This window comes from Talpa europaea, assembly GCF_964194135.1.
Source record: "Talpa europaea genome assembly, chromosome: 10".
Taxonomy (NCBI): domain Eukaryota; kingdom Metazoa; phylum Chordata; class Mammalia; order Eulipotyphla; family Talpidae; genus Talpa; species Talpa europaea.
This window is the reverse complement of record NC_140077.1, coordinates 61359379-61374635: the sequence shown is the minus strand read 5'-3', so window position 1 is coordinate 61374635 and position 15257 is coordinate 61359379. Positions and strand designations below refer to the sequence as shown.

Here is a 15257-nt window from a genome sequence, read left to right as displayed (position 1 = left end):
CTGGTCTCATAGTCTTTATGTTCCCATCTTTACCCTAAGATGTCCATTCAGTCCCTCATTTAATCAATCTTTAATATGCTTATGAGGATATGTGACCTGCCATGCACTGTGGTAGAGGCCCATTGTATGAATGTAGAAGTCAGAGTTTTAGTTCACAGAAAGCTTACAATCTAATTCAAGTGCTGTGAGAATAACATTGTGCTAAAATAAGGGTCAGTGGAGAAGTATAGAAGAGAAGGTCCCTAAACCAGTCTGAAAAGGGGGAGTGAGCAGGTAAGCACCAAGATGCTGTGCTACAGGTGGGACTTCCTTCCTGTTCCCTGTAGGATTGTGTGACGTGGTGCAGCTGAGATGTGTGAAGAAGAGGACAGCACCGCTCTGGTGTGTGACAATGGCTCTGGACTCTGTAAGGCTGGCTTCGCTGGGGATGATGCCCCCAGGGCTGTTTTTCCATCCATTGTGGGACGTCCCAGACATCAGGTGAGCAAAATTCAAACTGGAATGGAAAGAAAGAGCACAATAGATTAGTTCCTTCTCTGACTGTGTGTCCAAGGGTCTCCACAGATGTCTACGACTATCTGCCCAGAAATTACGTAACCTGGTTAAAAATAAACATTGGGTAATGGATAATCTATGAATAAGAGCCAATTACATATATAAATGTAGACTGATTATCAGGTGGTGTCAACCAGATATAAAATATGACCTTTTTTCTTAAGTCCTTTAATCTAAATCTATCCATTGCTATGATCATCATCATCAGAAATACTTGTTAATTACCTCAGTAAAGAAATGGAAACAAAAGCTTGGATCATTCCCTCTCCAAGCGCTTGATGTTAGAAGACAGCAAACACTGCTGCCAAATGTATTTTTATATAATATCACCTCTTAAGAAAATGTATCTGGACAACCACAGTGGTTTTTCCATGACATTATGTTTACACCAAATGTTGGTGGCAGCTACCTGTTAAAAACTGAGGACTTCATCTCAGAAATTTTACTTCTTATCAAAAGTAATATTTTGAACATTGAACTTTTCTGATATTTATAACTCTAAGATAGACATGTATTCACAAGGACATATAATGGAAACCCCTTGGAAAGAATGAATTCTTCTTATTGAATTGTGTGCTGTGGAGACAGTCTGCACAAATCACTACATCCTGTGTAACCATGGATGTTTTGCATTCTAAAACATTCACTCCAGCACAATTAAAAATGTAGTAATGAGAATTCTTTTTCTTTTTTTAAGTTTCACTTTAATGATTTTAAAAAGTGCATCTAAATTAGTCAGAGTTTAGGCAAATGTCTTCATGTTGATTGGTATAAATTGATTCATTATAAAGTAAGCGGTGAGTGGTCATTTGTAAGATACTGCTTTGCTTACAATGTTAGAAAATAATATTTATATACCTTGAGTAGGTGACAGTTTTTAAAGTACACTTTAAAGGATTTATGACAGGCAAAATGCTATTTAATTAATTTACAAAATTTTCTACATTCATTCAACTAAAAATGATCATGTGCAAATATATGCAATTTGTTCCAGTGTGGAAACAAGACAAATGGAATCTCTGCCTTAATAGTTTATCAAGGAATACAAAAGATAAATAACACAATGTAAAGTTGCCTTACCACAGCATGCTCTACTATTTGGAAGCTGATTTAAGCTTGTTTCCGATCAACTGAGGGATGTTGCTGAAGAGCCTGGAGACCCTGAGACTGAGCATATTGTCACTGATACCAAGAGAGGAACCTCCTACCGCAATGATTTAACCTTTTGTGACTTGACTGTAATCCATTTACAAGTTCTGGCAGAGACTGACTTGTAATGCATTGAATCTCTCTAGGGAGTGATGGTGGGAATGGGTCAAAAAGACAGCTACGTGGGGGATGAGGCCCAAAGCAAAAGAGGAATCCTGACCTTGAAGTACCCCATAGAACACGGCATCATCACCAACTGGGACGACATGGAAAAGGTACTGGGAGGCTTGCTGCGGGTTGGACCTTCAGGTGTAATCCAACAATTGCTACTGCAGGGGAAAATAATTGGCTTTTATTTGTTAGTGTTTATTCTAAATTATCACTAACTGAAAAAAATTCTAAAATATTTCCTTTTTTGAAAAAAGCTTTTGCCTAATAGTTTATAAACTAATTAGTGGCAGACAGTTCTGTGATGAGAATAGACCTTTGCCAGTGGTGGAAATGAATAGTCTTTGCTTATACCAACTGGATTGCCTGCCTAGGGCCTGCATTGTGCAGGAGGCAGCTAGAATAATCCTCCCCTCAGAGGATTATGGCCATCCCACAGAGCAGTACACTAAAGAGGACTTGAATTGCTAGGAATAGCCTTCTCCCATCCACGCTTGAAAGCTTTTCACTTCAGCAAGGGGAGCTGTGACATTGTAGATTTTGGACACTTCTGAATATTTCAAAATATGGAAGCACAGGGAGCTAACACAAGTTAATATATATATATAATATATATATAAATTATATATGTAAATAACATATATGTTATTTATATATATATAAGTTATGTATATATATAATGTGTGTGTGTGTGTATCTCAGTGTTGTGTTAAGTAAGGCCCTTATCTCCTAGATCTATTAAAAAACAACTAATAAGGAGCAGAGTTCAGTCCTAGGACTTTGGTATTTATTATTAAGCATCACAGAAACACAAGTGATCTGAAAAATGAGCAGAAGGAATAGTGAGAGTGACATAAAATATTTCAAAAAGCAATGAAAAATATTAGAATTAGAATCACATCTGAACTTCATCTATTGGCTCCCTACACACACACACACACACACACACACACACACACACGTACACACACACACACACCAGCTGAAAAGAAAATAATGTTACTAGAATTTATCAGTAATAGTGCTCAAACCTGCTTCTCTATAGAACTTGCATTCTTTGGATTTTCTTAATCTAAGATTTTGGATTTAGTGAAACTGCAGTTTGCACTAAAAAAGAAGATATTAATAGCAGTGAGAAAATGTTTTTTTAAGAGTTTCTTCAAGGAACTGGCAGTACTACAGATATGTGCACCTGGCGGAAGATCCTTAGAACAAAGAGAGTATTTTATCATCTCTAAAATTTATATTCCAAATGTTTGCTGGAGAGAGGAATTCTTTTTTTAATGATGTTTTAGAGTAACCACAGTTTATATGGCTGGTCAGATTTCTTGAGCTGCTTTTGCTCCATCAAAGGACTATTTTCCTTTCTAGAAACTACAAATTTAAAAACCAAATAAACTGGAGCAAGACAGTCTTTAAAGTCAATCTATCTTTGGTTCATTTATAAACTGTCAGCAATTTTTCTTTTGTTTTAATTCTAGATGAATTTAACATTTCTGGGACTAGGTGAAGAATTTTCCTATTTTCACAAATAATTAAGACCTATTTACAATGGTTTGTTCATTTTGGCATTGTTTAAAATTTGGGGATTTTAAAGAGGACACTCAATCATGAAGCAAACATATTTATGTCCAAAGTAGAGTTCACATAGACATACTATAAATAGGCACTAGCTCTTCTGGCCAAGTGTTTGCCAACAGATCGAGGGTCTAGAGTGTAGGACCAGTCCTGGAGAGTGAAGAGGGGTCAGAGATTCAGGCAAGAGGCAGGGAGATCTGTCCTCTTCTTCACATGCACTGCGGAGGGAAATTTCCCTGAAAGTATGAAAGTGACAGCAAGATTTCATGTCAGCTTTATTCAGCCATTCAGGTATCCATTTATTTGTCCTTTTACTCACTAAACTAAATCACATTCCCACGAACATTAACTAACATGGAAGTGGGGGTAAAGAAAACAGTTAAATAATGGTAACATTTACTCTGGACCAGAAACTAGACTAAGTATTAACTCTAGGATTATCTTACTACAAGTATGCTAATTATTTTCATATTATTGGTGGTGAAACTGGAGCTGCCTAAGTTCATACAACCAAGAAGTGGTTGAGGTGCGATTTGAACTCAGATTTATCTGCAGAGCCTGTACGTATAACTTGTGCCTATAACTACCATGTCACCTGGCCTCATAGACCTGGGTTTCGGTTTTTGCTCAGGCACTTACTAAATGTAAACCCTCAGTAAGCTACTTATAGTCTTTGAGTTTCAGTCTCTGCATCTGTAAAAATGTGGACATATTATAAATATAACGAACATTTGTAATATTTTACTTGGGTCTAGTTTTATTTAACTCATTCTGATCCCTTTTTGGGGTATGAGGTGGCTTTATGACATCACATGCTTGTGTTTCTTCTCTGTCCCCCTCCTAGATCTGGCATCATTCTTTCTACAATGAGCTTCGTGTTGCCCCTGAGGAGCATCCAACCCTGCTCACTGAGGCACCCCTGAACCCCAAGGCCAACCGGGAGAAAATGACCCAGGTAAATATCCATTCCAGGAAAAGTGTTTTTGGTTTGAACAAAGACCTGTTTGAAAGGGATTGTGCAGGAGAGCAGAGAGAAGGCAGACACAGCAGTCCAGTCAGGCCAGACTGACAGTTTCCCAGGAACATGGGGATTGCCAAGGGCGGGATGTCCTGGTGGTGATCACACCCCGAATGCCCATTTTGGCTTCCAAGAGCTGTAAGAAATTTAAAAAATTTAATTGAAGAGGTTAAAGGTTTAGGTTATAAACTTCTTAGAAGTCATTTAAAAATGAAGAATAGCATACAGTGAGGAATTTTGGTTCTGGAGTCAAATAGTTCTAGGTTTTAAAACTGATTCTGTCACTTACTGGCTATGTGGCCTTAAAGAATCCACTTAACTTTTCAATCTGTTTCCTTGCCTATATGCGAGGAATAGTATTAGTACCCATTTATTAATGGACCAATGAGAATAATAATTAGGGAAAATGGTCAATATGACATAACACACATACAATAAATGATAATCATTATGTCATTATTGTGCCCTGTCAGAAGCTCAAAAACCTTTCATCTTGTAATCATGCACCAGTCGGATGATATTTTGGGTTCAGATGAACTATTAAATAAAAACATCTCACGTCAACTTTATGCTTGCTATAGTTAAGCAGTGGGCTAAGATTGTCACATGCATTATCTCTTTTTTTTATTTTATATATTTTTTACATCATTTTTCATTTTTGTACAATATATGCATTTTCATCTTGGGTATATTCCCTGTAAAATCCCACCCCCCCTCGTTTTCATCCTACTCCCTTCTCCTCCCCATAGTGTGTCTCTGGTTTATAGTTTCTTGTTGATTTTGATTTTTACTTTATTATAATTAGTCTTTTTCCTAATCCCTTATTTAGGTTCTCTAAATTACTGCTATGAGTGAGACCATCAGCATTTTTCTTTTTCTTTCTGGGTTATTTCACTTCCACCTCCATCCACATTGCTGCAAATAGCATGAGTTTCTCTTTTTGATTGCTGAGTAATATTCCATTGTATATATGTACCACATTTTCTTGATCCAGTCTTCTATTTTTGGGCATTTGGGTTGTTTCTATAGCTTACCTATTGTAAATAGTGCTACAATCAACTTTAAAGCTTAACAGTGTGAAGCTGGAGTTACCATTATCCTGATCATATGAATGAAGAAGTCAAGGCTCGAAGACTTTAGGTGATTTTCCCAAGGTCACACAGCTAGAAGTGGCAGAACTTGGGATTGACCCATGATCTTTTGACCTTAGGAAACCATGAATATAATACTCTGGGTCTTCTCAGAAGAACTCTTAGTGCTTACACCAACACTCTAGCAATTACTCTACAGAGAATATCTGCCCGCCTGCGAATCGTTCCACAAACAACAGGTGTCTGATGGACATTTTCATTTTTGTGAATTGGTGCGAAGGCAGGCAATAGGGAATCATGGCCCTCCAGCATATGATGCAAATGATGTCATACATTCTGGTGAATAGATCAGGGAGAGTTTTGTGGATGGAGACATGAAAGCTCAAGAGCATCTCAGCATGCACAAACTTTGCTCATGTGTGACCTGAAGGCTCAAGTTCTGGTCTTGTCCCTGTACTGCCTGAGCCGGGACACTGGCTTACAGGTATATCCTCTGACAACAGCAGGCAGTGCCTTTCTTTCAGGAATCAGGGCCCTTCCACTGCAATCAAAATGGCCTCAGATTCTAGGCCTGGCATTGGCCCAGCAGCTACACAAAAAAAGTGGAACTGATTTAATGGCACTTCAGACAGAAGACAGAACTGGGACTAATCCCTACCAGAGTCAGCTTCAGATTCAAGTGGTTTCTTTCTTTATATCAGAGAAGTCAGAATCTGGCTGTAATCTTTTATGTTTCTTTGATATCATTAATAAGTAAGTCCTCGACTGTTTATACTGGAGGAGCCTCCAGGCTCAGTTCAAACTCCTCCTCTGTTTACAGTTGGGAGACATGGAGTGAAACCCACATTAGTCAGCTGTTTACTTGGTGAGTTCTCCCAGGTCACATCCAAGTCAGAACCAGGGTCTGAAGCTGTGCCTCATACCCCTGCCAAGCCCCCTCATGCTCGCAGGTCCCAGATGTGATGGTCTCCCCATTCACATCTTTGTTTCTCCTCCAGCAACCAGGGTTGCCCTGGGCCTCCTTTACTCCCATCTCCTCTGCCCAGAACTGTAATCAGAGTGAGCTCTCCTGACCTTCTTGGTAAGACTGGGAGCATCACTAACAGCTCTCTGGATTGCTTTGCAGATTATGTTTGAGACCTTCAATGTCCCAGCCATGTATGTGGCCATTCAGGCTGTGCTGTCTCTCTATGCCTCTGGACGTACAACTGGTAGGTGATTGGGAACAATGGGGAATCTTGACTGAATGCACATCAGTTAGGGGATTTCATCACTGCAAACATGTGGTTTGTGATGGATGGGGGGTTAGTTAGAACTGACTGGGCTAAAAGGTCTTGTCTTCTTTAAAAATAAGTCTTTGAGCTTATAGGTCCAGTAGCACTTTTTCTATGATTTCTCTCTTCTGGCTCCTCATCTTTTTGTCTTCCCCTGTCTTCTATCTTGCAAAATGACTTCTTTTCTCTCTTTTAAATAAGCAGCTTAGAAATTCCTCTTCTACTTGGTCATAAGTGACCATACACCAATGCCATGGTGACTTATCACACCCAACTATCCCCAGGCATTGTGCTGGACTCTGGAGATGGGGTCACCCACAACGTGCCCATCTACGAGGGCTACGCCCTGCCCCACGCCATCATGCGTCTGGACCTGGCTGGCCGAGATCTTACCGACTACCTCATGAAGATCCTGACCGAGCGTGGCTATTCCTTTGTGACTACTGGTGAGGCAGGGGGCATAGAAGGAAAAGGGTGATCTTTACAGGCACCTACAAGGTCACGGTGACTCTCAAGGAAACATTGGGTAGAAGCCTTGCAGATGGCAGTATCTGGAGCAAAGCATGGCTTTTGCTGCGAAATCACAAGGTGATTTCCTTGAGAAGAACAGTTATAAACATCTAGGATTATGAGCTAGTCAGTTGTACTATTTGAACATTTTTTTACATTCCTTCCACTCACTAATAGAGGAGTGCAGAGGCTGAAGACACTATGTGATTGGGAGTCTTTGGAGTCATCTAGACAGGGCTCAGCTCTTAATTCTGCCAGTCACTAACTGTGTGACCTTGGACTTGAAGTGGCTCACATTAATACACCTGTAATCTCATTACCAGTGTGGATTTGGGGTTGCAGAATATTGAGTTTATGAACTTCTTTGAAGGAGCCTATATTGTGGTGGAGGAGATTGAAGGAGGGCAGGTGGGTTTTTAATCACTTGTGCAAATGTCCATGCTTGCCTCACACTGACAGCTGAGCGTGAGATTGTGCGGGACATCAAGGAGAAACTGTGCTATGTAGCTCTGGACTTTGAGAATGAGATGGCCACTGCCGCGTCTTCCTCCTCCCTGGAGAAGAGCTATGAGCTGCCCGATGGGCAGGTGATCACCATCGGGAATGAGCGCTTCCGCTGCCCGGAGACCCTGTTCCAGCCGTCCTTCATCGGTAGGCCACACGTCCCTCTTCTGGGAAAGGGAGATCACCCTGTCCTCCCATATTCAGCCGGTGCCCTTCTCCAGCTGGGGACATGTGACAGGGGCCACAAGACCAAAAACACTTTGGGCAAAGGAAAAAGAATGAGTGCCCATTTTTTAAGGTAAAAAGATTTAAGGAGGCCAAGAAAGGAGCTTTCTAATAAAGCACTACCTATGTTGTAGTCAAGCCCAAAGCATTCTTGGTGGATGGGGAAAGAATCTAATATTCTCTGTGCTTGGACACAGTGGAGCCACTGGGTAGATTGGAAGGATGTGCCGACTACTGAGAATCTGGGATTATAGGAGAAAAGAATGGAAGATCCTGTTTCTATGTTACCAGTGACTTTGGGACATCTCTCAAGTGTTTACAGAGGGCAGGCTCCGAGGAAGCCTGGGATTGGGCCTTAGTTCTAGTACCATGGTCTTGGGAAAGTCACGTCCTCTGGAAGCCTCCATGTTCTCATTTATAAAGTGAGGATTGTGACAGTGTGGCTGTCAACCCAGGATGGCCACGAGAACCATGTGAGCTATGTGAGGAGCATTAAGCTCAGAGCCTGGCCACAGTGACCCCTCAAGAATGATATAGCTAATAAATAATAAATAGGTGCTGCTATTACTATTATTATTATATCACAGCACCCCAAATGATGAAGGGCCACCAAGGGTTTTTTTCGAAAGACCCACATCAGAAATGAACAAACAGTTCAGACCAAAAAAAAAAAAAAAAAAATTATCAAGACTGAAGAAATGTAAATGCCTATCCAAACAAGATGAAGCATTTTCCTGATGATTCTGCAGCATTTAGTGTTGAGGGGTGAGAATAAGGCAGCAGCCAGAGACTTTAGAGTGCCCTGAGCAGTGGCTTCAGCACTGACTCAGGGTGGGCTCTTCTGCAGGGAGCCTGAAGGCTTTGTTCCTGTTGGAACACAGCAGTGAGTCTACTAAAAGTCAGTGATGTGATGTTGCAGCGCCCTACCCTCTGGAGATGCTGCAGCAAGTCTTCCTTACCAGACAAGAGGCGGGAAGATATGGGGCACTACAAAGATGTTTTGGTCTCTTAAATGGGCGCTTCTTAGATTGTTATGTTTTCATGGCCAGCATAAGATCTTCCAGTTGTTCACATCTAGTCCCTTACCTCTAACTTGGATTCATCCACTGCCTGAGGACCCAACCCTGTGTCTGTTTTCCAGGGATGGAGTCTGCTGGTATCCATGAAACCACCTACAACAGCATCATGAAGTGTGATATTGACATCAGGAAGGACCTGTATGCTAACAACGTCCTCTCTGGGGGCACCACCATGTACCCTGGCATTGCTGACCGCATGCAGAAGGAGATCACAGCCCTAGCGCCCAGCACCATGAAGATCAAGGTCAGTTCAGTGAAAGCCTCCATGGCTAGGCTGCTGCAGTACAATCCCCACCTCCACCCCTCAGACGTGAATGTGCTCAGTTTTAGGGTAGGCAGTGGGCAAACCCAAAATTACTGTACATGACAAAATACAAATCAGTCTGGTTCATAAGAGAAGATGATTTATTTTGTACAATATTTAATCTCTACTCATCCGTGTCCACCAGCTACTTTTGGCAGCTGCAGTAAAGGTCAACAGAACTCTTCACGTACCCATATCTCTTTAAAATACACAATTTGTTGTTTTTCCTCATCACAAAAATAGTGCATATCACATATAGAACATTAAAAAATATACACATATGAGCCAGATTTTTTTGAGAAATCCAATGTCTGTGGATTCAATAGCATATGTTCTTCCACTACTAACTGTGGCCACATGCCCCTGACCAGGAATTGCAGTTTAATCTTCATCACTCCTTTTGATACAGGTGCTCAAAGGCACAGAATGACTCCAGGGGGACCAAGCTCAGTCCCTGAATCACCCAGGACCCCTATATTGTGTTAATTTTGAGTCCCAGTCAGCGAATTCAGACATTAGATGGAGATACTCTTTGGAAGCAAACTTACAAGTGATTGGTGACTTCCCAAAGGCTATTATTCTCTGAAATCAGAAGGCCACGCTGGCAGCCTCTGACCCATGTCCCAGGGAGAAAGGGAGGGGGGTTTCAGGTACTGTCTGCATACATAAAAGTATTAAGTAAGTTCTCTGTTATTTGCTCTCCTTTCTCTTTTTGGGGGAAGGGGATACTGCTAACAAGAGAATATGTTAGGCTGAAGCAAATTCTCTCTGTATCATAGACTCTAAAAATTGCAGAGTGAGAGACAGCACTTTTCTGAAGGATGTGGTTTCTTGGGAGGGAGATGAAACTAGCTGTCTAACTCACTGACAAAGCCAAGCTAGGTTGGGGGTTCAGCACAGAGAGAGGCTATAGCCAGAGTTGGATAGTTTCCAGCTCTCAAAATGTGGTTTCTTGAATAGAATTAATGTGGGATTTGCAGGGGGGTGGGGGGGGAGCTGTAGTTTGGTAAGAGAAAACCATTAAAACCCTGGGACAGCAAGATGATAACATTAGGGAAGCTGGATGAAGATCTATAGGAACTCCGTATTATCTTTACAACCTTTCAGTAAACCTGAAATTAATCCAAAATAAAATGGTGCTATTAAAACAAAACAAAGCAAAACCAAAAAAAAAAAAAACAAAAAAGCACCTTGGAATGGTCCTATTGAGTCTGACATGTACACAACCAGCATGACTTGAACCAGTTATTCAAACTTCCCAGTCTCTGTTTCCTTGTGTATAATATGGGGGTAATTTAATAACTTAAAAGTGGCTAAGAGGATTAAATGAGATAATTCATGTCAAATGCTTAGGTTAGTGCCTGGCACATACTAAGTGCTCAGTAAGTGTCAGCTACTTATATCAAGAGTAAATGTTCAACCAGAGTTTGGGGGATAAAACACTAAACTCTTCACCATGGTTTCAGAAACACTTCAGTTGGCTGAAATGTCCATATTCACTTCGACCCCAATATCCAAGTTTGGAGTAGAATTTGAAATTGTTCACCTGCGGTTATTTTTTTAGATTACTGAGGGTGGTGGGACCCTTGGCCTGAGTCCCTGCTTTCTAAGCCCAAACCATCTACTCTTCTAAGAATCACTAGCATGCCCTCAAAGGTCAGGCCTATGTGCTGAGTGACGCCAGCCTGTGCAGCCTAAATGGAAACATGCCCAGGGGAATGTTCACCCCAATAGGGAACCCAGCCCTCCAGCATTAAGCAGGGCACCTCCATCAATGTCACCAGGTGGAAGGACACTTCCAAACTTGCAGTTAGTTCTGGCGCAATCAAAACTTCTCCTTTGAAAACTCTGGTGTTTGCTTCTACAGGAAGTATGTCTGCTAAGTTCTGTGACACAATGTATGGAAATCAGAGACATGGTCAGGGTTCTTAAATGGAGTTCATGCAGGATTTGGGGCCAGCTTTGTTTTCCCTCTACTAGCCTGCACATAGTAGAGGATTTTCAGATGTTGGATTGTGTGAAAGAAGCCAGAAAAATAGGCGCACTAAAGAATTCTAAATTCACAGCCCATTTCACACCCCCTATGGTATAAAATTATCAAGAATGTCCCTACTGTGCACAAAACTTCTGCCAGGTCCATGAGAGCTGGACGAGGTAAAAGGCCCAGCGACTGTCCTAGTGCACTAATGACCCCATTCTCATCCTTATCAACAGATCATCGCTCCTCCAGAGCGCAAGTACTCTGTCTGGATCGGGGGCTCCATCCTAGCCTCGCTGTCCACCTTCCAACAGATGTGGATCAGCAAGCAGGAGTACGATGAAGCCGGACCCTCCATTGTACACCGCAAATGCTTCTAAAACACTAGCCTGCTCTCCTGTCTATCTCTAGCACACAACTGTGAATGTTTTGTGGACTAATGCCTTCAATTCTTTTCCAAATCATTCCTCGTCAAAGCTCTGACTCATTCTATGTGTTTTTTAATAAATCTGAACTACGTTACTAGTACCCTCTAGTGGGCTGCTGGGCACTTATTTGTTTGGTTGTTCCCACTTCTTACACAGTGGCTCTCTCTAGTGGTATATCTGAGAACAAGGCACAAAGGATGAGTATGGCTCTCAGGAAAGGGTCAAGTCCATTAACATGATGAGTTCCATCTAAATGCTCTAAGTGGGAAAATCTGAAAAAGCACAGGAGGGAAACATAAACATGGGTTAGAATATATTAATGGCTAATCCCCACTGACTTCACAATTTGCTGAGTGATTATATTACTTTGCTCTCTTATAACCTTAATATCGTTAACCAGATGGCTGAAAACAAAACAATAATAGTCTGTGTGTACACATACATTATGTAAATATACACATATATTCTATATACATTTTAATATATACTACATATGAAACTTAATAAATAAATACATACGTGTATTAAAAGAAGGTATGGCTTTTATCAGGGAAACATTAGGAAACACTGACAGCTCACTATACACATGGATCGTACTATCTGTCTTGAATATAATACTATAAACACAGTCACAAGAGATGGGATAGAAAGATAACAATACTTTCCAAGGACCTATTATCAATCACACTATTGATCATCACCCAAAGAGTTTTTACACATGTCATCTTACTTGTTCATTAGAACTATGGAGAAAACTCTGTTGTCAGACCTATTTTATGAATGAAGAAACTCAAGTTGTTCCCTTGATACAATTATATAGGGGAACTGACAGCTTTAACTTCTCTTTTACCCATTTAGCCCAAGGGACAAAAAGGTATGAAAATACTTTCTGTGGTCTTAAGAGTCCTTGTCTCAAAGCACTTTTCTACCCAGCCTGTTTAGTATCTTAGCAGGTCTCCAGCTGGTGCAGCTTATGCCCCAGTGTGTGAACATGTGAGTGGGGTCAGCAGTCACTAACTGTCCTGGGGAATGATTGATGTCCTGGTTGATGTGGCATCTCCCTGCAGAGACCTTGGGGTTAAGGATTTAATGCCTGTTTGGCTCAGAAAATTCAAATATCCTCTGAATTATTCTGGTCTTCTAACTTGTAGCTAATTAGAATTTCAAATGATAAACACAGGCATGTACTGATATCTGTCATGACCAGATCCTATACCAAGCTCTCTGTGGTAGGATCTTATTTGGTCCTGCAATAGCCCTAAGAATTCACTGCTCTTTTATAGATGGAGTAACTGAAGTAATATATACCCAATGTCATGCTACTGGCAAAGATGGAACTTGCAGTTGGTTTTAAACCCACACTCTTTAGCCTTAGATCAGCTTTTACAAAGAACAGACCATGAATGTCAACCTCATCATTTTAAATGGGCAGATCCTAGATCAAAGCAAAAACCTGTTGAGCTTGAACCTCTGGAAATGAGACTGGAAACTTGAGCTTTAATCCAATGTTGCTGATGATTCTTTCATCTATCAAAATTTGAGAACTGATATAACATGTTATGATTGAGGAAAATCTTCCAGTTGCAAATACCAGGCAAAGTCCCTCCATCCCACTAGGCTTAAATTAAAAGCTTCTGGTTTTAGGGGCAGTGAATAGCAATGAATTCTATAGGTTCATCTCTTGACTGTCCTCCAAGTAGACCGGATCCAAGTTTTGTTGGAGAAAGAGGTGTTGATTACTTTGTACAGGTAATGGAGATAAGGGGCTAAGTCCCCAAAGACTGCCTCCCTGAGAAAAGACTGGGGGGGGGGGTTAAAAGAAACAAAAGCAAAAAGTGAGACAAAGAGGGTTTTGGTAACTGGGTGTTGGAAGTACTGTCCAGGGCTGGTCATTTGTGCATGTCTGGGACCGGGTCATTCTTCCATGAACATCACATGTTCATAAAATGGCAGCTCATCTCCTCCTCGAGGTGAAGATTTCAGTATGCCAACGAGGTTGGTGTGAATTTCAGGTGACTAACAGAAGAACTGCGCATGCTCTGGATTCTTTACATACTGGTGAGCTGCTCTAACCAAATAGGGGTGATTGGGATCCAGTTATCTAACAGACTGAAATATATGGTTTAGTTAGACAACACTGCTTTCAAGTAAATCAATTAAGCATCCTAATCATCCTGCTGCTAGTCAGCCTCAACCCTTTGTTTCCTGGTGCTCTGAGGTCCTAGAATTGACTGTTTTGTTTCCTGCTTCTCTGAGGCCCAATTTTGGTGAGATGGGATATTTTCCTTATTCTTCCTGGTTCTGCTTGGGCTGGTTGAGCTTTAAAATTAACAGCAGGTTGATTAGTAAAGAAAAGAAAAAATTAATTACAGGTGCATGGAGAATCTACATGGATATAAATTCTGAAGTAAATAGGGGCAAAACATGGTGAGTGGGATGGAATAGGGGTGTGAGACTTCAAAGAGAAAGATGGGAGACTCATGATGAATCAGGCTGGGGTCTGGGAGCCCAACCCCAGAAGCTCAGTCCTTGTCTTGGTGAGGGAAAAATTCAATGTAAAGACTGGAGTTAGGCAGAAGAATAAGAAATTTATTGTTGATAAGGAGGACAGGAAAGCTCTCTGAGCAAAGAGGGGTCCTGAGAAGGTAGCCACTGAGCAGCAGGCAGCAGGGAAGCTTATATATATATTATTCAAAAATTGAGGGGGGGATGGATTGTGACTCTGTGTTGTGTCTTTCTGATTGGCAGGGCTCCATGACAGCTTACTCTCAGGTTGGTTTCAGCCATTTGTCATCAATTGGGGCCGGGGTCTCCTTGACAGGATGGAATCTGGTCCTTCTCATGCACAAATGGCGACCAATGCAGAGGTTGTTCTGTGGATTTTCTGGTTTACCAAAGTGTTACCTCAAGGTTGTGGGCCCCTGGAGTCCTGTCTATATTTCCAAATGCTGTATAACTGGATGTCTGCTCCAATAGAAAGGTTATTTCTGAAGATAACCCTTTAGACCTCCAATTTTCACCTTTTTAGGTAGGTTAAGGAAATCATAATAATTTCTCCTGCATCTGCAGGGGCTCTGTTCACCTCAGCTGGAAATAATCTACAAGCCAACATGGGAGGTCTTGAAGAGGCCTGTTCTGGGCATCTCAAGAGGCCAATCCTTCAATGCACAGGTCTCAGCACCATATTACTATTACTTGCATAATTTAGTTAAAAGTCACGAACTATTCCCACAAGTCAGAGTTAAAATGAAACATCTGCTGCATGACTGTACTTCCATTTACCACCAGAGGGTATGAACTCTCTGCTAAAGGAATGCAAAACAGAGCCCAGAACAGGCACAGCCAGAGGCAGAAGTGGGAAGCCAGAACCATCCACTGAATGTGCTTCAGTGAAAT

General features: G+C 41.3%; 1 protein-coding gene across 4 annotated transcripts; it reads left to right on the top strand.

Annotated features, from left to right (window-relative positions):
* Positions 1-351: 351 nt before the first annotated feature.
* On the top strand, positions 352-11813 carry ACTA2 (actin alpha 2, smooth muscle; the record flags this gene model as incomplete). Of its 4 annotated transcripts, XM_084245931.1 has the most annotated exons (8): positions 352-480; positions 1851-1979; positions 4295-4405; positions 6686-6770; positions 7118-7279; positions 7803-7994; positions 9214-9395; positions 11670-11813. In XM_084245931.1, the coding sequence occupies 8 exons, from the start codon at positions 352-354 to the stop codon at positions 11811-11813; spliced, it is 1134 nt and encodes a 377-aa protein (XP_084102057.1). The 4 variants fall into 4 exon arrangements, with proteins under 4 accessions (XP_084102057.1, XP_084102059.1, XP_084102058.1 ...); XM_084245933.1 differs by lacking the exon at positions 1851-1979; XM_084245932.1 differs by lacking the exon at positions 4295-4405.
* Positions 11814-15257: the final 3444 nt, after the last annotated feature.